The sequence below is a fragment of the Lissotriton helveticus genome, chromosome 10 (genome assembly GCF_964261635.1).
Source record: "Lissotriton helveticus chromosome 10, aLisHel1.1, whole genome shotgun sequence".
Taxonomy (NCBI): domain Eukaryota; kingdom Metazoa; phylum Chordata; class Amphibia; order Caudata; family Salamandridae; genus Lissotriton; species Lissotriton helveticus.
In genome coordinates, this window is record NC_136071.1 from 654,239,688 (window position 1) to 654,261,174 (window position 21,487).

At 44.0% G+C, this 21,487-nt stretch overlaps 1 protein-coding gene across 4 annotated transcripts in view; it reads right to left on the bottom strand.

Moving 5' to 3' along the window:
• The window catches only part of LOC144784431 (multidrug resistance-associated protein 1-like), a 1,265,484-nt gene that overhangs the window by 689,818 nt on the left and 554,179 nt on the right, over positions 1–21,487 (bottom strand). For 3 of the 4 annotated variants that reach the window (XM_078663181.1, XM_078663179.1, XM_078663180.1), the window contains exon 12: positions 2,287–2,490. The exons of the other annotated variant lie outside the window; for it this stretch is intronic. In XM_078663181.1, coding sequence (XP_078519307.1) covers positions 2,287–2,490 — 204 coding nt within the window. The remainder of the gene's footprint in view (positions 1–2,286; positions 2,491–21,487) is intronic. 4 annotated transcript variants of the gene reach the window in all.

Sequence of the window (21,487 nt, forward strand, 5' to 3'; positions counted from 1 at the left end):
AATCTTACCACCAGTCTCTCCCATCCTGTGAAGTTGTTTGACTTGCTCGCAAGGTTTCCTTCTAGTTATCTCTTTCGCTTTGTCCCTCACACACAGAACTGGGGCTGCAATAACAGAGCCAAGGGGGGAAGCGGAGCCTGTATAGCCCCAACCCATTTAGCAGGAGAGGGTAAGGGCACACTAAGGGGCAAGAGCTATGCGCAGCACAAGAGTAGAGAGGGGAGGAGCAGCGCGGCATGCATGAAGAGTACGAGATAGCGCAGCACATAGTACCATGTGTGAAAAGCGCCATTATGATAAACAGTCACGCTTGTGAAAAGCGCTCATAAATAAATGCCAAAGTAGTCCCAAACTCTGCCAAAGTAGTGCAAAGCTGTTCTTCACTTGGTCACAGAGCCATCTTGCAGAGCATGTTACTGTCAAGTAAGCACTCACCCACTCTCTAAAAAATTGAGACATGTATTCCCTTAGTCTAAAAGTGCAAGATGCTGTGGCAAAAAAAAATTTAAATCCTGCGAAGCCCGGCATCCACGAACAGTGTGACAAAACAGAATGCCTGCAAACTTAACTCCTGTCGGGTGAAAGCGTAGAGCAAGTAAAGCAACATTTGGAAAACAGGGGCAGAAACACATACATTAGAACACGAGCCGAGGCAGGAAATAAGTTAAAAAAGAATTCTCCCAAACAACAGATAAACAATAAAAGTGTAAGGACTGTACTTGGCTGCTGCTCCTCAGCAAAGAATGGAAGTGACATATCGGCTGCGCAAATCAGTTAGGAGATAGCAAAGAAGAGCAACTGTGGAGTCAACCTATGCTAAGCAGCAGGTGGGATTAAAGTACTTTTACTGAATACAGCAGGTCTTGCTGAAAGCGCATGAGCACTGCCTAGGCTCAACCTAAAAACACAGCATTCTGATGCACACTGAACAGCCATTTAAAAGATTTCATACCACTAACTAATTTACCAAATATGAGGCATGTTTCATAAAGAGGTTTTTCCTGCAGTGCCCAGCAGAAAGCGAAATTAATTACTATAGGAAGCCGAAGCTTCTTCCTTGCAAACGCAGATGTTATTGCTTTCTTTGGAAATCGTTGTCCCGCCGATAGAAACACTAAACTTTTTTGTAGCACTAATAAGTGGCCGAACCCCACCTTGCCCTCGTCAGAATATTGAATAAAAATCATACACACACTACATGTTATGTCACGAGGCTGTATTTCGACATTCAAGCAAGAAATCACCCCCGCAGAAGGCAAGGTGTTCAATTCATCAAGGGATGAGACATACTAATTGTTATATTTTGACACATTGAGCATATAAACTTTCATATTACTGCAGCTTTTACTGATGGGTGATCAGATAATGAATTAATTATTTTCGCAATGGTAACGTCATCGACAAATGTGGAAAAGCATTAGTAGATTAAGATTTGGAAAAAAGTGATCCAAATCTGTGGAAAATGTTGCATTGTGTGCTTATTGCAGCAAAATCTTCCTCACACATTTTAAAAGTTCATTATTTACTGAACAATCAAAAAACTTGAAAAAACAGCGTTGTTCGGGGCTAAGCATGTTCCTCATTTCCCTTACCTAAAAATAAAAGCACTAAAAAGAAGGTTGAAGCTCACGATAAGCACCACATAAAAGAGGCTAAGGTGTTTGATGTTCCCCATGTGCAACAGTGGTCAGCACAGTGTAACGTGTCACCATTGAGTGAGGAAAGAAGGGTCGATTTGTCTCTTGCTCATTCGGTCACAATTAATGCACCTCTGCTTTGAGTTCTGGGGCTTGACAAATAGTTTTTGACCAAAGATCTCATCGAAGACAATGTTATGGGTCATTTTATTATACTATCAAAATATGCATGTTTATGGGGGAATATTTTTTCTACATGGTGTAACAAATCGTGCACCTCCACACAGATTCCCTCACGTAAACAGCTCATATTTGGTACTCTGTACCACTTCAATAGTTTAAGCATTGACTCTTTGACAGAGAGGTCTCGTGAGCTCATGACGACATCAGGACATTTTTGGTTTGGGTCTTGCAGTTTGTTATTCAAGGGGGTTCAAACTAAATTGCCCATTTTTTCCTTGTGTATTGAAGGCCTCTTTGGGCTGCACTGCAGGAAATTCCACAAGTGTTTGCATACATTCTCCAATATGCTGAACAGCGACCACCAGGTTTCTTTTTTTACTCAAACAACCACAGAAAAACAGGGGAGAAGGTTTATCGGTTTCTATTACTGTTCAAAAGGTGTACCTAATGAAAACGAGTAACCTACCAGAAATGGTGTTGCCATAAATACCGCACAGGCGGCTGCGAGTATGATAGCAGCTTGTTTTATGAATTTCAGCTCCTGTTGCCTTACAGCTTGGACCTTCTTCAGGAAAGCATTCTCCCAGGCATACAGCTTCAGGACTTTCACTCCTTGCAGGATCTCATTCATTATCTTTATCCGAGCATCTTTATGTTTCATTTGCTGCTCCTATACCAAAAACAGTGACATAACGTGTTATACGTTTGAAGTAGGTGTCATAGTAGCATCTGCTATCTTAGCTGCAATAACAACATCGGCATCATATATATGGTTACTAGGAAACAATATGCAAAGGAAGAGTGATATACACAAAAGGTTGCAGCTCCCTTCTGCTCGTCTACCCATTGACTGTACCAACAGCAAGTGGCAAAGGATTTTAATGCGTCAACATCATCAAGTCGTGCTGAAGGACTATGCGAATGGATTAAAAGGTCCTCCGCATAAAATTCAGTTTTATGTGTGGTTGGCCTTACACAGGAGGGACGAGAGACTCTGAAATTCTCAATCTGGTAGCCAACCATTCCAAATATATATTAAGAAAAGCAAGGGCAAGCCCTGCCTTCTACCGTGTATGATCGACAAAGTTCTTTGATTATGTTATTGATGCAAAGCGTTGCCCTAAAGTTCAAATATATAAAACTTATTGGTGTCATGAATGTATTGAAAACTCCATTGCTAATTGTCCATGGATATTTCAAATTTACTTGAGCTTCCTGAGCAAGATTCACAACCGATTTGAGAAGGCATGTACCCCTAGTGGCATAATGGATGTAGGCAAGAACCTTAAGGAAATGTTTTCCAAAATCCCTTTATGGAATACATCTCTGAAGTCAGTGTATGTGCTATCTAAAACTATTTCACCCACTCTTTTTTGGAGCGATCCTGCTAAGATTACACATTACTATTTACAAGTGAGACCGGGTGGATTTATGTTAGTGTGTGGTTGTTGCAAAACTTCAAAACAGGCACGCCCCCTTCCAAAACTACTTTCAGGGGGAAAAACGCTGCTCTGTAGATCTGTGCATGTCATAATGACTTTACATTAGTGCAAATGCACTTTTATTATTTTTTTCTTTCTCCACTGGTAACATACTTTTTCCATACACTCAAACAATTTTGGGCATTTTCACTTTTCAAAGCTGTTCTAACGGGCCCCATTTTCCAAAGGTCACGCTGGTAAACTGATGAACAAATTCAAAAGGTTCTCTATATTTCTACTTTCTCGCCCGAACTCAACCTCTCTCTTGCCCTACCCCTACCTCTTGCTACCTCACAAATATCTACCTCGCTATAATGTCAAGGTAAGTATGTACATGTAAGTCTAGATATTCTGTTCTAAACTGTACACCTATTTTCTTGATAATACATTTGTGAATTAATTTGTTTCATGACAGTACTGCGACCATGATACTGTTATTCCCCAACTTTTGTATGTTTAACTTAGAACTCTATGTTGTTTAGCATCTTTTGGGCTTGAATAAGCCGAAAATGCATAATAAATCTGAAGCTATTCCGATCAAGGGGCCTCACAATATGTTTTGTCCGCCCACAAAAATACTTAAAATGGTATTCCCTCCCTGGAAACAGACTTACCCCTCCCTATGACAAACGTAAATCTCTATCTGTTTCCAGGGTGGGAATGGGCCATAATTGAGCCTTTGTAAAGCAAGAGGCTTGATAGATGTACACTGTACGGTTTGTTTTGCTGTTTAAGAGTCTTCATTCAAGGAGTTAGGATTTCAAAAGGAAGTCGTAAGAACGCTGCTTTGGGTTCTCCTGTCCTTTTTTGAGAAACACCAACCCAAAGACCTTAGTTTCCTGTTGTTAAACAGTATTGTCTCACTCTTTAATACGACTGGGGCTGGTATTCTTTAAAGAAGTGACGAACAATATAAAGATGGGATCCCCGCCGAGAGGGAGTACAACAGGATGGCATGTTGGGAACTCCATTATTTCACTTATTTAGTCTGAACTTCATTTGACCTTGTTTGGTTGAATAGCAACTTTGCACGCAACGAAAAGAAATGTGACTTTTGTAAGTCTGCACTAAAGTTTATGGACATGTGCTTTTCCTTGAGGGAATGCGGCCTATTCAGAAAAAGTGGAAGCCCTCGCGGTGGCGCATGGCCTGCCAAATGGATCTTGTATTTACTCTTTCCTGGGGCTGGCTCGCTGTTGTGCCAGGGGCATTCAAAGCGTTGCTCTTATATATGTTCCCCTGAGCGGCTCTTATTAAACAAGCATTTACAATGCAATGGTCTCGGCATTGTTAAAGGTAGAGCTATTGGCATTGCTCATGACATTTTTTTTTTAAAATCATAAATAAATGGCATTGTCATTAACATTGCCAATAGCTTAATCATTAAATAAATGGCATTGTCATTTACAATGCCAATAGCTTAATAGCTCGCAAATGCATGACCTATTGCATTTACACCCACACAGAGCCACACACACAAAGCTACCCACCCACACAGAGTCATTCACATAGAGCCACCTACACATGGATATTAAACATTTGGTGTTGGAGTACTATGGAAAGGCTGTGTTATTCTGAGCAAAGGCTGGGTTTATTGTAAGTGATACTGTGTTTGAATTTAATGTACAGGTTAATTTTAACTATGCCATGGTGTAAGCACTAAGACATTTTTTATGTGATTACAGATTGCTTGGGAATACAGACTTTATTTCCTGATGAAGACGGCGATAGGCTAAATGTCCGTCGAAACGCGTTGAATTGGAGGGAATAATACCATTAACCTTTGATTTAAGACTTTTTGTATATTTCCTGGTGTTAGGTGTATGAATTTGAGTAGGAGTATTTGCGTTTAGATTCACCCCTGTGCAATATTTTCTGTGTTCCCAAATTTATTGTGTTTTTATGCATTTTTATCAATATTTTTATAATGAATAAACTGTGCTTATTTTGAAATCACTGTTATCTTATGTTTTTTAAACCTTTGCATTGCTCTTAGTTTCCTAGTCTCCAATTGGTTGTAACTGTGTCTTTTGTCTTAAATATATGTTGTTCTTCTACGTTATTGAGAAGTTGATGTTCGTTAAATATATTTACCTAAAGGGAAATTTTCTTGACATAAAGTCGTTTGTTGGTACCCTATCCCTTTAGGTTTGGGTCCCTCTCTCTTTTATTAGATATTAAACATTTGAAAGCCATGTTCCTTCTGACTTGAAACACCCTCATAACTGTTGGTGACGTCGACGAAGGGTGTAGTTAGACGGTAAGGAGTCTCAGTTGAAGATCACAAAGGCAACATTGGACACCACACAAGCAACTCTTATTTATGTTTCCTAAACCAGTGGACAGTCTTAAAATCACTGCCGAGTTTGTTTCACTGTTCGTAAGAGGAGCCAAGAGAAGCAAAATATTATTTAATTTTTAATAATTTAAAGCCTCCCTCTACTGAATAAAGGGTTGCTCTAGAGAAAGAGGTAGCAACAGAGGAGGAAGGTAGTGAGAGGAGAGTTAGGAGGAACCAACGAGGAGAAAGAAGGGAGGTGGAGAGGTGAGGCTGCAAATAAAGGTTAGACAAATTGAGAGATTACCTTGTGAGAGAGGTGGGGTACACAGATAAGAGAGAGTGACGTGAGGAAGAGAGGAATGAGATGGAGATGAAGGGGGTGGGGTGGGGAGTGAAAGAGTGGGACTAGAAGGACGGGGAGAGGTAAGGTAAAGTGAGATGAAAAGAGGCGAGTTAAAGGAAAAGATGAGGTTGAGAGAGAGGTGAGGCAGTGAGATTGGAACAGTGTGGTGAGGTGCAAAGAGAACAGGGACACAGTAAGGTCATGATAGTGAGTGACAGAGGTCAGGTACATAGAAGTGTACCTGCGAGAGGTGAAGGATGCTGAAGAGATGTGAGAAAGCCAGAGGCGAGATGGGAGTGGGTACATGAAGCTATAGTGGGCGTGAGTTAGAAGACCTGAGGCAACCTAAGGACAGAGGTGTGAGACACAGGTCGGTGAGGCAGAGATGGGGGCTAGAGGGTGGTACTGAGGTTCTGTAATTCTCGAATCTGACTCCATTTTGTTCTGTGCCACCATTTTGTGTTGACCTCACGTAGGCCTGTAAAGGTAACCTGGCGAACGAAGTGGCCTGGCCTTCTTAGTTCATGTATACAATAACTAGGTTTCTCTTTGACTCTGAAATGAACTGTAAGAAACTGACCTCTTCACCTGAAATTGACCTCGCAAAGCCAATTTCCCTGATCGATCTTTATCTGAGATTACCAATCAATCTTCAGGACATCGTTAACTTTTTAGTTTCCTTGCACATGCTTATCTTGTTCAGTATCTGTTACTGTTTCTTTTTTTTATGTTTCTTCATTACATGGGTTATGCTTTCAATTATAGGTTTGTCCGGCTTGTGGAGATTGAATTTGGGACATTCCTAATAATTAACTTTTGGGTTGGGATACTGTAAATTGAGTTTTTGCTATGTGATACTTTGTTTGAAAATGTATCATATTGGCTAGAATTTTGTGCAGTGGGTGTACATTTATAATGTGAATATTGGGTATAAAAGGAGACGTATCGCCTTAGTAAAATGAGCAGTCTCCTGAGAATTTACACTGTGATGTATTTCTAGGATTACTGTTACTAGCTGCAGCTAATAAACTTGGTCTCTGACGCCACCCAGTAGTATTCCGTGTCTTTGAATACCAAGACAGGTGAACTCGAAGATCTTAGGCGTGCCCCTGACGCCGCTGGGTTAAACCCCGGTTCTTCAACTGGCGCCCAACGTGGGGCGACTTCAGCTGTACTGGTCCAAGCCCGAAGATTGTGAGGAGCCCCGTGAGGAAAATCTGGAGGACGGCCGCCACTTCATTGACCCCTGCATGTCGACGTGGACCGAAGGTTTTTTTCTGCGAGGCTTCCCCTTTCCGACGGCTGCAAAGGACTGCTGCCCTGACTGTCGCCCTGTCTTGGACCCTCTTGTGATGATTTGTAAGGCGAGACGTTAGACGGTCTTCTGGTGGCGTGACAGACATTTTGGTTAAGTATAAGTGGGTCGCTCCCACGACTTTGTTTTGTTTCTTGGTTTTGATTCGGCCATTGCAATAGTCGAAGCCGAGGGGTTCGTATATTTACGAGTGTATCATTTTTGATAACCCCTTGAAGTTTGAAGCAAGACTAGCGAGCTAAAGATGCCTGGTTTTGGCAAAATTAGGAAATGGTTTTGTTGTAGTTGTAATAAGGATTCCCGATTGGAGGACTCGTGTCCGATACCTCCGGTTGGAACTCCAACCCATGAGCTCTATTCAAAGCATGGTGTGGGTCCCATTACCTTTAATGAAGTATGGGTCCGTTATACATGAAAGATGGTGTTTTACGATGGCTCCCACATGGTAGTTTTGAATCAGGTGTTTTAGATAACCTAGAAGTTGAGCTATTTAAGAAGAAAGCCCAGCCGGCGATGTTTGACTCTTTCCGCCTTTGACGTAAGGAAGCCAAACAGCGAGAAATTAAGCAAGCTAAGAGAGATAGGAAGGAAAGGAATATCTTGGTAATGCAAGCTGCTAGGCAGTTTAAGGAAGATGAAGAAGATCGTGCGATTGAAGTGTCATATAGACAACATTGCATGGCCATTGACAAATGTTATCCGGCTTATCCGCCTCGCCCTAATCAGCGTCAGTTTCAGCAACCCTCACAGTTTCAGAAACTGTTGCAGAAGCCTGAGTCTTTTGCTTTGCGACTCCCGCTAGGCCCTAATCAGTGTGCTTATTGTAAAGAGGAAGGTCACTTCAAGAATAGTTGCCCGATCTTGCTACAGCGTGCGAATGGTATGTCTGGTCTGAGAGGTCATGGTGGTTACCAACAAGTACCTAGGGGTAGGGGACGTGGTACGTTTCCCCAGAATGAACGTTCCTTTTCCCCTCAGAATTCTATAAATTATTTTGACCAACAGAATGTTCCGACCGTTCAGTCCGCTCAGTACTACACTGATGATTATTATGTTGGAAGTGAGAGTGCTGGTTTTAATGATAGTTAGGACAGCCATGGACAAAGGGAGAGAGTAGTGTCAGTTCCAGTAAACCAGAGTGGACCTTATGTTGAAGTGATTACATCAGGTGTGGCAGAACCTTTTCTTTTTGGATACTGGTGCAGCAAAGAGTTCTATCATGCACTCTAAACTCCCTGGCGCACCCTTGTCTGGCTTGACTAATGTTTCGGTAGGATTTTCTGGCACCCCAGTTCGTAACCCGGTTTCTTGTCCTTTGCCCCTTTCTATTGGTCCTTGTGAATTGGAGGCTCCCCTTATTCTAACGACTGGCTGTGGCGAGAATTTGTTGGGTTTGGACTTATTGAAAATATTGCATGCAACCTTACATTGTTCTCCTTTGGGAGTACATCTTACAGTGGGTAAGAAAGTGACTTCCCCGATGTATCTGTCTAAGGATCACCTTCCACTGGAACTGCGTTCTCTCCCTGATACACTTTGGGCTACAGGTCCAAATGATGTTGGTCTCTTGCAGATTCCACCTTACGTTGTTACCCTTAAGTCGAATGCTAAATTACCTCGCATTCCTCAGTACAAAATTTCCAGTGATGGCGAAAGAGCTCTTTTAGCGATCATCTATGATTTAGTTGAGAAAGGTGTGGTTGAAGAAACGAGAGGTAATGTGTGTAATACTCCTGTTCTGCCTGTCCTTAAGCGTACTGACTCTTCTCAGCCACCTGTGTATCGGTTTGTGATCGACCTTCGAGAGGTCAATAAGATTGTTGTGCCACAGTTTCCTGTTGTTTCAAACATTACTGCTTTATTGACTATGATCCCTGCCTCAGCTGCTTGGCTTTCTGTTATTGATCTGAAGAACGCTTTCTTCAGTATTCTGATTGCTGAGGAAAGTAGAGATATTTTTGGCTTCTCTTTAGGAGGTCGCAGTTTCCGGTTTAAACGCGCTCCTCAAGGTTATTGTGAGAGTCCCTCCCTCCATTTATAGTCAGGCTTTGAAAACTCAGCTTGATACTTTTGCATTGCCTTCTGGTGCTACTATTATCCAGTATGTCGATGATCTGTTGGTTGCTGCTGATGATGAAGAGATTTGTAAAGAGGTTACTCTTTCTTTGTTGCGACACCTGTCTGACCTTCATCATAAAGTGTCACCTTCGAAGTTGCAGTATTGCCGACAAGAAGAGACCTACTTAGGTCATCTCTTGTCAAAGGAGGGAAGACGATTGACCCCAGAGCGTATTCAAGCGATTGCCCAAATGTCTGTGCCATGCACACAGAGAGGTGCGTGCCTTCTTAGGTATCACCTCGTATTGTAGACAGTGGATTCCAAATTTTTCTTTGTTAGCGAAACCTTTGTTGGCACTTACTCTTAAGGACACACCACACCCTCTTCCTTGGTCTGACGAATGTCAGAAGAGTTTTTCTGAATTGCGTGATGCATTGTGTTCTGCTCCGGTGTTGGGTACCGCCGACTATAGTAAACCTTTTACACTTTATGTACACGAGAGAGAAGGTTGTGCGTTGTCAGTGTTGACGCAACAATTTGGAGACAAGCAGTGCCCATGTGCGTATTTTTCAGCCACTTTAGATCCGGTAGCTAGGGCATTGCCTAGTTGTCTAAGAGCTACAGCGGCAGCGGCTGTTTCTATTCGAAAGTCTGCTGGTTTGGTATTGGATAATACATTGATTGTGATGGTTCCACATGCAGTGGATACCCTATTGAACAGAACAAAAACTCAACATCTTACCAGTGCACGTTTGTCAGGTTATGAGTTGATGCTTTTGGCTAGTCATGTGCACATCTAGCGGTGCAACACATTGAATCCAGCTACATTGTTGCCAATTTTTGTAGAGACAGATGTTCAGGAACAGCATGACTGTTTTCTCCGGACAGAGGAGGAAACGAAGGGTAGAGTTGATCTGAAAGATACTCCTCTTTCGAATCCTGATGGTACCCTACGAGTGGATGGTTCGTGCTTTAAGCTTCCCAATGGAGAGACGACTGCAACATATGCTGTCACAACTTTGCACACGATTGTTGAAACAGCACGTATTGCACAGAATTCAGCACAGGCAGCGGAGTTGATAGCATTGACTAGAGCGTGTGTGTTGTCAAAAGGAAAGAGAGTGAATGTTTTTACTGATAGCCAATATGCATTTGGCGTGGCTCACAGTTTTGGTCGTTTGTGGAAAGAGAGAGGATTTCTTAATTCCCATGGTACGAAAATTCAGCATGGATAATTAGTGAGTGAACATCTTGAATCACTTACATTGCCGACCCAAATTGCGATAGTAAAGTGTAGTGCGCATAAGAAGGTTACGGATGATGTGGGTCGAGGGAATGCATTCTGCAGATGAAGTAGCGAGAGAAACAGCGAAAGATGTGTCGAGTCGGATGTATGTGTAGCGATAATGGGTACCCCTAACAGGAAAAGCACACATTTACGTTGCAGGCACACATCACTTTCCCCGGTTGTGTATGGCAGGAATACAAGAAATAGCAATTACTTGGGAACTACAAGTCCCAAGAAGCTTAGAGGCTAGGTTACCGGCAGTAGGCGTTGGACAGGATTGGTTCCTACTTAAGCCCTGCATCCGCCAACAACGGGGCTTGGCAAACTGCCTTCGGAGCCCTACTACAGACCCGTCTTGCCGCGCTCTCCCTTTCCTGCCGTGAGTTGCTGCGATGTGAAGCTGCGGCATTTCCTTTCTGAGCAGCGTTCATTAGCGCTGATTTCGAACTCGTCCGGGAGTTTGTTTCCTGTTTTGTCCCCAGGCACCTCCGGGTCAGGAGGGTGCCTTGTCCTGCAACCGGAGCGGAGCGGGGAGGCTCTAGCCTTACTCCCAAAGCGTTCTGCATTTATTGGAAGCGCGTGAAGCGCTTTTCTGGATTCCAGCGTTGGCGTGTGCTGCAAGTAAAAACACTGTTTACTTGTGACACGCTGGGGACGCATCCATTTTTCTGCACATTGGAGCAAGCGCAAGAAGCGCATATCTTCTTTATTTTGGCAAAAGTCTGTACCTCTGTGGAGCCTGCTCATATTTTGGGGACAACGCCTACCGAAGATAGGAGAGCCACGTTAGAGAGTCGGAGATTGCGCATAAAGGCGCTCTCCTCTCTAACGCAATACACCATCTACCATCAGCACGCCTCATTCACCACCCGGATATCCAGGCATAAGATTACAACAGGTATTACGTATCACGCATGAGAGTCGGAGACTGCGCATAAAGGCGCTCTCCTCTCGTGACGCGATATTACTTTTTTTTCTTACTTTGTTTCTAAAGGAAACCACGCTATATTGTAAACATCTTCAATTACTTTTGAGTGTGCTAATCATATGGTGTGTGTGATCCATTACCAACTGGGAGTTACTTACCTTGCATCCTAGTCCAGAGAACGCTTAGTTGGGAAAGAGTTCTTCTCCTGACATAACTCCTGTAAGTGTACTTTGCAAGTGCTATCCAGTAGTATATGTGTGTTGAATGTATGTGGTGCTTCTCATACTATTCTTGCTTTCTATTATCTGCAGGGGTGCCAGGGGTGCCAAGAGACTGTTACCACATCCTGTGCAGAAACAGGGCATCTTTTGTTGTTTTCTCCCCTTCCCTTTTCCCCTGGATACTTCTCTTCCCATAGTGTGTTGTTTCATTGTCGCAAGATCAGTGTTTAAGGGAGGTTGGGAAACTAATCTTCACGGCATCGTTCCTGCTGGCCGTACTTAAGGTTAGTGGCATATTATACTTGGCGCTGCTGACAGTCCTGACAGATTGCCAAGCCCACGGTGATTGCCAGCCCGAGCGATGGATACTAATGTAGTATTAACCTCGCTTCTCGAAAGCCTTGCTGCCATACAGCAGGAGGTACAAACCTCAAGACTAGAGAACCAGGAACTCAGGAAAGAGATGGGTACCATTAGAAGAGAGGTAGCGGGTCTTTCTCGTCAAGGAGGCAGGTCATATATCAGGGATGCCACATTATCTCCTCCTGCCCAGGCCACGCAACCACCAGCCTCTACTCAAGGTGGAGGATTCTTCAGTTCCAGCCCTGTTTTTCCCCCAGCTACTGGTTCTGTCCCCACGGTTCACGTCCTACAAAATACCGGAATACCCTTGGCCCCTCCTGAGAGATTCTACGGAGATCCAAAGAAGTTTGAGACATTCTTGAATCAATGCCGACTGCATTTCCTATGCAAACCAGCTGTGTTTCAGGAGGAGGCCTCAAAGACCACGTTTATGATGTCGTATATGGGAGGAAATGCGGCAAGTTGGACAGTTCCCCTAATGGAACATAACGATCCTGTCTTACACAGGTTTACTGATTTCTGTCTGGAAATGAGAAAACTGTTTGATCGCAAATCTCATATGTTAACCTTAGACCGTGAATTACTGACACTTCGTCAAGGTACTCAGGATCTCCTATCCTATATCACAACTTTCAACCGTCTTGTTGTGGAATCCGACTGGCCCCAGTAGAAAAGAACGTCCCTTTTTTATCAAGGGCTGCTGGGCGAACTGAAAAATGTCCTATCTCGTGGTGCAACTACCCTCGACTTGCGAAGAAATGATAGACGTAATGGTACAGCTGGATCACCGGATACAGGAATGGAAAGGAGATAGAACGAAAGGTGATTTCCGTTTCATGGTCTCGAGAACAAAACCCCATCCGGAGGAAGCCCCAAAGCAGAGCGACAGGTCTGAACCAATGCAGATCGGGGGTGTCCGGAGTCCTCTCACTCCTGAAGAACGGGACAAACAGAGAAAGATGAAACTCTGTATGTATTGTGGAAAAGGAGGCCATTTCATCAAGGAGTGTAGGGCCCGAGCTCAGCTTCCTGAAAGAAGCATGAATCAGAGAGGGCAAGCTTCGATTGAAACGAAGGAGGTGTCGGAAAATGAACAGGCTTGAATCATGAAGAGATCACTGATTCAATAGGCGCCTGGACCACGATCTCTTCGGTGATTGCACGAACCCCCCTTGCAACGGCTCCTCATATCACCGTTACCATACAACTGTACTTAGAAGAAAACCATCACATCACAGTGGCAGCTTTATTAGACTCCGGAGCCACCGGCAACCTTATAGATCAAGGATACTCTAGAACCATAAGGGTTGCATGGGAAAAAAAAGGTACCAACCCAAGTAAACGCAGTGGACGGAACAGCCCTTACTTTAGGACCTATCTGGCACCACACTGTCCCTATCATAATGAGACTGGGAGAAAACCATTATGAAACCATCCAATTCGATGTCATAGATACTCCTCAATTCCGCCTAATCTTAGGCTTGCCCTGGCTCATCCTACATGATCCTGCCATTGGATGGACAGAACGTACAGTGAAGCTGAACTCCTCGTATTGTCAAGAACATTGCACTCATCAAGCAAGTATTACTGAGATGGTCCATGAAGGATCGAAAGCCATATTGTTGGCTTCTGCTTGTTCTACACCAGTTTTCTGTTGTACCACGTCCTTACCAGGGGTATACGAAGAATTCCGGCATGTTTTCCACAAACAAATGGCTACACAACTTCCCCCTCATAGGGTTTATGATTGCCGGGTTGAGTTGAACCCCGGAGCTGAAATCCCTTGTAGCAGAGTCTATGCTCACATTTACGTTGCAGGCACACATCACTTTCCCCGGTTGTGTATGGCACGAATACAAGAAATAGCAATTACTTGGTAACTACAAGTCCCAAGAAGCTTAGGGGCTAGGTTACCGGAAGTAGGCGTTGAACAGGGTTGGTTCCTACTTAAGCCCTGCATCCGCCAACAACGGGGCTTGGCAAACTGCCTTCGGAGCCTTTCTACAGACCCGTCTTGCTGCGCTCTCCCTTTCCTGCCGTGAGTTGCTGCGAGGTGAAGCTGCGGCATTTCCTTTCTGAGCAGCGTTCATTAGCGCTGTTTTCGAACTCGTCCGGGAGTTTGTTTCCTGTTTTGTCCCCAGGCACCTCCGGGTCAGGAGGGTGCCTTGTCCTGCAACCGGAGCGGAGCGGGGAGGCTCTAGCCTTACTCCCAAAGCATTCTGCATTTATTGGAAGCGCGTGAAGCGCTTTTCTGGATTCCAGCGTTGGCGTGTGCTGCAAGTAAAAACACTGTTTACTTGTGACACGCTGGGGACGCATCAATTTTTCTGCACATTGGAGCGAGCGCAAGAAGCGTATTTCTTCTTTATTTTGGAAAAAGTCTGTACCTCTGTGGAGCCTGCTCATATTTTGGGGACAACGCCTACCAAAGATAGGAGAGCCACGTTAGAGAGTCGGACATTGCGCATAAAGGCGCTCTCCTCTCTAACGCAATACACCATCTACCATCAGCACGCCTCCTTCACCACCCGGATATCCAGGCATAAGATTACAACAGGTATTACGTATCACGCATGAGAGTCGGAGACTGCGCATAAAGGCGCTCTCCTCTCGTGACGCGGCATAACTTTTTTTTCTTACTTTGTTTCTAAAGAAACCACGCTATATCGTAAACATCTTCAATTACTTTTGAGTGTGCTAATCATATGGTGTGTGTGATCCATTACCAACTGGGAGTTACTTACCTTGCATCCTAGTCCAGAGAACGCTTAGTTAGGAAAGAGTTCTTCTCCTGACATAACTCCTGTAAGTGTACTTTGCAAGTGCTATCCAGTAGTATATGTGTGTTGAATGTATGTGGTGCTTCTCATATTATTCTTGCTTTCTATTATCTGCCAGGGGTCCCAGAGGTTGCTAATAGACTGTTACCACATCCTGTGCAGAAACAGGGCATCTTTTGTTGTTTTCTCCCCTTCCATTTTCCCCTGGATACTCCTCTTCCCATAGTGTGTTGTTTCATTGTGGCAAGATCAGTGTTTAGGGGAGGTTGGGAAACTAATCTTCACGGCATCGTTCCTGCTGGCCGTACTTAAGATTAGTGGCATATTATACTTGGCGCTGCTGACAGTCCTGACAGAATGTTGCAGGTCCTGCCAGATGGGTTGTGGAAGGAGGAATGTGTGAAGATACAACAGAAAGTGTGAAGATGATTCAGGCGGAAGCTACTGAGAAAGAATTGAGTATGTGGAGAGAGAGTACGGGAATGTTGGATTCAACAGGCTGTTGGGTTGAGTTGTCAGAGCACCGGCGATGGTTGTTGCCAGATGCATATGTGCTTCCGGTGGTTACTATGGCTCATGGGCTGGCTCACATTAGTTCAAAAGGGATATGTAAGTTGTTGGCTCCGGTATGGCAGAATGGTGAGATTCCTAAGTGTGCTGAGAATTTGGTTAAACACTGCATGATTTGCTTGATGCAAAATCCTGGAAAGGGAACCCCAACTCCAGCGGGTCACTTTGCTCCTCCAACGTATCCGTTCGAGGTGCTGCAGATAGACTACATTCATGTGGATAGATACAATAACTTGAAGTATGTCCTTGTGGTTGTTTGTGCCTTTTCCAGATGGATAGAGGCCTACCCCCTAAAGGATAATACTGCCGTGTCTACAGCCAAGGTTTTGCTCAAAGAATTTTTTTCCAGATATGGCTTGCCGAGGATGGTATGGAGTGATAATGGAAGTGAATTGGTGGGTCAGATTATGAAGAAAGTATGTGCGGGTCTGGGTATTAAACAGAAATTTCACGCTGCAAATCACCCCCAGTCAGCAGGCCTGGTCGAGTGCTATAATGGCACTCTGAAGCAGAAGTTGGCCAAGGTGCAAGCGAGCTCTGGTCTTACATGGCTTTTTTAGATCTGCCTACGCCTGTCTGGGTTTCTATAGGACTTCCCTCTGCAAGCGCTCTGAGACCTTCGGGTGATTTATGCGCTATACAATTGAAATAAAAGTAAAAGTAAAGTAAAGTTACATGGCCCGATGCCTTACCATTGGCACTTTTGTCCACGAGAATGACAGTACATTCTCGCGTGGGACTTAGCCCATAAGAGATTGTTTTTGGACGCCCGGCGAATGCCTGAGGTGTGCCGAGGCCTAAGAAGTACAGTGATATCGAGTACCCTATGTTGGTTGACTACTTACATGATTTGACTGCTAAATTGCGTGTTCTTCACCAACAGGTCCATGACACTTTGCCTTCAGTCTCTCTAGACGCAGGCCACACGATTCAACCTGGCGACTGGATTATAACCTGGAATTTCCAGATGTCAAAGAACTTGGAACCAAGATGGACCGGTCCATACCAAGTCCTGTTATCAACTCGGACTGCTATTAAGGTGTTCGGTAAGAAAAACTGGGTACACGGTACCCATTGCAAGAAGATACCTTTGCCCTTACCGCACGATAAGTGGGTCCGGGAAGGTGTTGACGATTCCGAGAGTGAAAGGGTTCCAAGATTTGTACCTTTTAGCGATGCACATCTGGAATGGACTCAGTCAGAACGTGCGGATAATGAAGTCTTGCAAGAAGCTGTGTCGCCGTGTTTGAGACTTGATACTACGCATCCAGAGACACTCAGGATCAAACTGTGCCTGGTAAAGAACGATACAACTTAAGGTCTAAAAAGGACAAATAAAATGTTAATTGTTTTGTGAATTACACTCTTTCAGACAAGAGATTATTTTTCTTTTCCTTTTTTGAGCCACCATCCGGGTTCAGCTGCAGGGTCGCGGTATAAGACTTAAGGGGTGGCCCGCGTATTGACGAAAGGTCTGCGGTTCTAGAAACGTCTAGGACGCCTGGACGCACACTTGAGTGAAGAAGCAAAATTGCCGCGAGCAGCACGTTAGAGGATGGAGTCTGTTGTAACTGAAAGAGGTGTTGAGAGAATAGATCTTAAGACAAGATTTTGTACATTGATATGTAGCAAATGTTTTATAATATTGTGCTTTTTGATGTTTTTAAGTATCACATTAGCTTGTGTGGGTTGGATTGTCTATGTTACACAACAGACCTCTGCACCCACCTCCCAACCTATGCTTTCTTTCACTACTGTTTCTTTGCATCAGTTTTATACGTTGCCTGAACATGACCAAACAAGGAGATCAGAATTTGTCAACAACTCATTCATACAGTTGTTGCATCAGCATCAGTTAGTAGTAAATACCACTAACTGTTGGGTTTGTGGTCTTATGCCTCATACGACAGATAAAGGTATGCCATATTTGGTTTTGCCTTTTTCTTTTAATGGGTCTGTGTGGGCTTTACAGACCATGTTTATCTATGCAAATGTGGTACGCCCCTTACGTTCCCTTAAAGATAATTCCAGCAATAATGCCTTGATAAGGGGAATAGTAGCTATGATCCGAGATATTGATGCATATAATGCTATCCCCAAGGATGAGGTGCAGGCTTATGTTGGTTGGAACGTGACTGGATATAGTACCAGCTTGACAGAGAAGGAGAGATGAAAAAGGTCTCCCACTATTTGGATTGTACCCCACCGAGGCCATTTTTGTTGTTTGCAAGGTACTGATCGGAATCCGAAAGCTCAGCTAGGTAAGAGTGTGTGTGCTCAAACCTATGTCTATTCATCCCGGATTTCTCCACCGTTTGTGCCAGCTAAAGGCACATATTTTGTTTGTCATGACAGAGCCTACACATGGTTGCCACCTGATTTTTCAGGAACATGTTATGTGGCGTTTTTGCTTCCCTCTACATACACTACTGCTTCAGACTATCATAGAACGAGATATGGTAGAGGTGTCTTCAATCAGGAAGATACTGCAGCACATGAAGTAGGTGATTTCTTCAATGGCTTCCTGACCTTTTGGGGTCCTATGATCAACAGTAGGCATATTCGACAGCTCGTCCGCGTTGTTGAAGCTACTATTAATGAGACAGCAGGTGCTCTTAGTAATGTTACAGCTGAGCTTCAAGCGGACCGCCTTATGACTTTGCAGAATCGTATGATATTAGACATCATACTTGCAGATCGAGGAGGAGTATGTAAATTGATTGGATCCAGTTGCTGTGTTTACATACCAGATAATGCCCCTACAGTATACCAAGCCATCTCTAGGTTGCATAAGATCTCTGAATCTATCCATGTAGACGAAGGAGACTGGTAATTGATGGGATGGTTTTGGGGACTGTTAAGTGGTATGGTTTTAGCCATCCTTTTCTCTTGTTTTTTTTTTGTCCTCATATGCCACCTAGGTTCTGATTGTGCAATCTGCCGATATACATGCACCATGCTGCCTCAGTTCTTTCAACTGGGGGGGGGAGTGTGGGAGTGGAACGGTCTATCATCCCTCAGCCATAGTGCATAAACCAGCTTTGCAGATACAGAAAACCATATGGAGGTCTTAGGAGTGCAGCCAAAATGCTAAAATAGCATCAATATTCGGCTATACCCAAAGATGGGATTGATGGCTTAATCATTGGACCTGGGGAGAAAAAAAAACCCAGGTTCTCAATGGTCCCACCTCAGGAGGTGCCAGAATGATCTTTCGTCACTGTTCTCAGCTCTAGCCAAATCTAACCTGGAGACCTGTAGGGCAGAGGTGTACCAGTCATTAATAGAGGGAGGTAGAGAGTCTTTCCATTTCTTGCATATCTCCCTCCTAGCAAGCAGGATAGAGAAGAAAATCAACTTCCTTGCCGATGTTGGAACCATGTCCACAATGCCGAAGATTACGGAGGTAAGATCTAGGACAATGTTGGTGCCAAGTGATATTGAAAGGGTCTTACTTATGGCTTCCCAAAACAGAGAAAGATGAGGGCACTCGAAAAACATGTGTGTATCAGCTGCAGCTAAGAGCCCACATCTCGCACAAGCCAACCTATTTCCCTGATTAAATTTAGAGAGTCGTTCGGGCGAATAATAAGCTCGGTGAATGGTAAAGATATGGTTTCTACGTAACCATGCCGGTTTGACGATATCCCACATCATACCACATGATGTAATCCAAAGGTCTTGCAGGTTGGGGATAATTAGATGTGGTGACCAAAGCTGTACCGGTAGCAAAAATTCACCATCCAGTTCTTCAAGGATTAGATTATACCAAAATGAAATCTCCTTCTTAGTGGGAGGCTTGTCAACTAGAAGGGTAATAAGGTTACTGTGAGTGCCCAGTGGAAATTTAGTTCCTCGAGATGGTAAAGCTTTATATGCTCTGGACCAACTAGATATTTGCATGTATTTAAGTCTGGGAAAATTCGGACCAATTTTGTTACTTAAGCAGTCCCAAGGTAACAAAATACCATCAACAAATAGTTCTCCCCACACCAGAAGTCCAGCATCTCTAATAGATAGCGCAAGTGTATCTCCCAGCCAAGCTGGGCTATCGGGAAGACCCCACAGAGGCGTTTTACTACCATAGTACCCTATTTTAATACCTTTTGTTAACTGGGCCCACATTCTTGCCATACCCCGTAGGATTTTCAATTTGACTTTTTTTAAAAACTTGGGGTCTCCGAATTTAAAGAGAAAACTTGACTGGCTCACCCCCTCTGCCATCAACAAAGTAGAAAAAATAGAACCAACTCCATGGTCTGATGGATTCTTTAATAAGATCCTAGCGTGAGATAGCTGGAAGGCCCAGGCGTAAATCTGCAAGTCAGGGGCTGCAAGCCCACCCTTATCCCTACGTCTCCTGATTTTCTTCCAAGAAATTCTTGGAAGATGATTATTTCAGATGAAGGTGTTGATATCAGCCTGCAGTTTTTTTAATAAGAAGAGGTTCAAAATGTAAAGGATTAATGTTAAATAAAAAGGTAATCTTGGGTAGAATAGACATCTTAACAAGATTAATTCTACCCAACAAAGACAACGGGAGATGGGCCCAATTCCGGAGCAACTTGCGACATTCTTTAGTCAATTTCAAGAAATTGTTAGTGGCAATCTGATCTATATTCCCAACAACATCAAGGCCTAGATACCTCATCTCCTTACCCGGCCGAATACCTGAAGTAAAGGAACTCTGATCGATATTCCAGGTCAACATCTCAGTTTTTAATGTATTGATCTCATAACCAGACACCTCCCCAAACTCCGATGCCAGTTTGAATATTGCAGGAAGAGCCAAGTGGGGTGCGGACGTAAAGATGAGGATGTCGTCCGCATATAGGGCCACCTTTCTCTCCCAACCCCTGCATGTGAACCCTTTGATGTCAACGCTATCCCTCAAACTCTGGGCAAATGGTTCAGCATATAGATTGAAAAGAAGTGGAGAGAGTGGGCAGCCCTGCCAAGTTCCCCTCGAGATGTCAATAGGGTCAGATAATACTCCGTTAACCAGAACACTGGCTTTAGGATTCCGGTAGAGGAGGCCGATTGCTCGACGAAATCCACCTCCCACGTTGAACTTTGTCAAGGCCTCCGACAGGTACAACCAATTGACCCTGTCGAAGGCCTTGGTGGCATCCAACGTTTCTCTTGTTGTCTTTGCATCCAGTGTTGTCCCGCCATTTGCAGTCTTTGTGCTACTATGTGTGTTCGGAGATCTGTCCCGAGAGAAGTAGAGAATAATAAAATGATGCTACAGCAACACTTTGATGACCTACTGAATATTGATATAGACCTAGATTCAGATTAACTTGTCTTAGGTTATTGGATACGTAATGGCAAAAGGAGGGTCTGAGGTTCTGTAATTCTCGAGTCTGACTCCATTTTGTTCTGTGCCACCATTTTGTGTTGCCCTCACGTAGGCCTGTAAAGGTAACCTGGCGAACGAAGTGGCCTGGCCTTCTTAGTTCATGTATACATTAACTAGGTTTCTCTTTGACTCTGAAATGAACTGTAAGAAACTGACCTCTTCACCTGAAACTGACCTTGCAAAGCTAATTTCCCTGATCGATCTTTATCTGAGATTGCCAATCAATGTTCAGGACATCGTTAACTTTTTAGTTTCCTTGCACGTGCTTATCTTGTTCAGTATCTGTTACTGTTTCTTTTTTTTATGTTTCTTCATTACATGGTGTGGGCTTTCGTGTGGTCCGTCAAACAAATTCACTAACAAAGGGGTCTTGGGTAGCGAGGGTTTTATTATCTTGTACAGTCGTCTCTTTTGGACCGGCACTCGGTAATAAGGGAGGGGATTTTCTGTGTCCTCCGCCGCTTGTGCCGCCGTCCCGAACCTCCGTGTTTCCCATTTGGCCTCCTGGGGGTCGTAGGTCTTGCGTCCGCCGTCTCGGCACTCACCGGAAACCCAGCAGCAGAAATTAAAAGAAACCAATATTAGGCTGGTGTATTGACAGTGGTTTAGGGTAGGGAGTGAGGGAACACACGTGCTCTTTCTGTCTTGCAGTGTCGGAATGGTGAAAAGGAGGGGG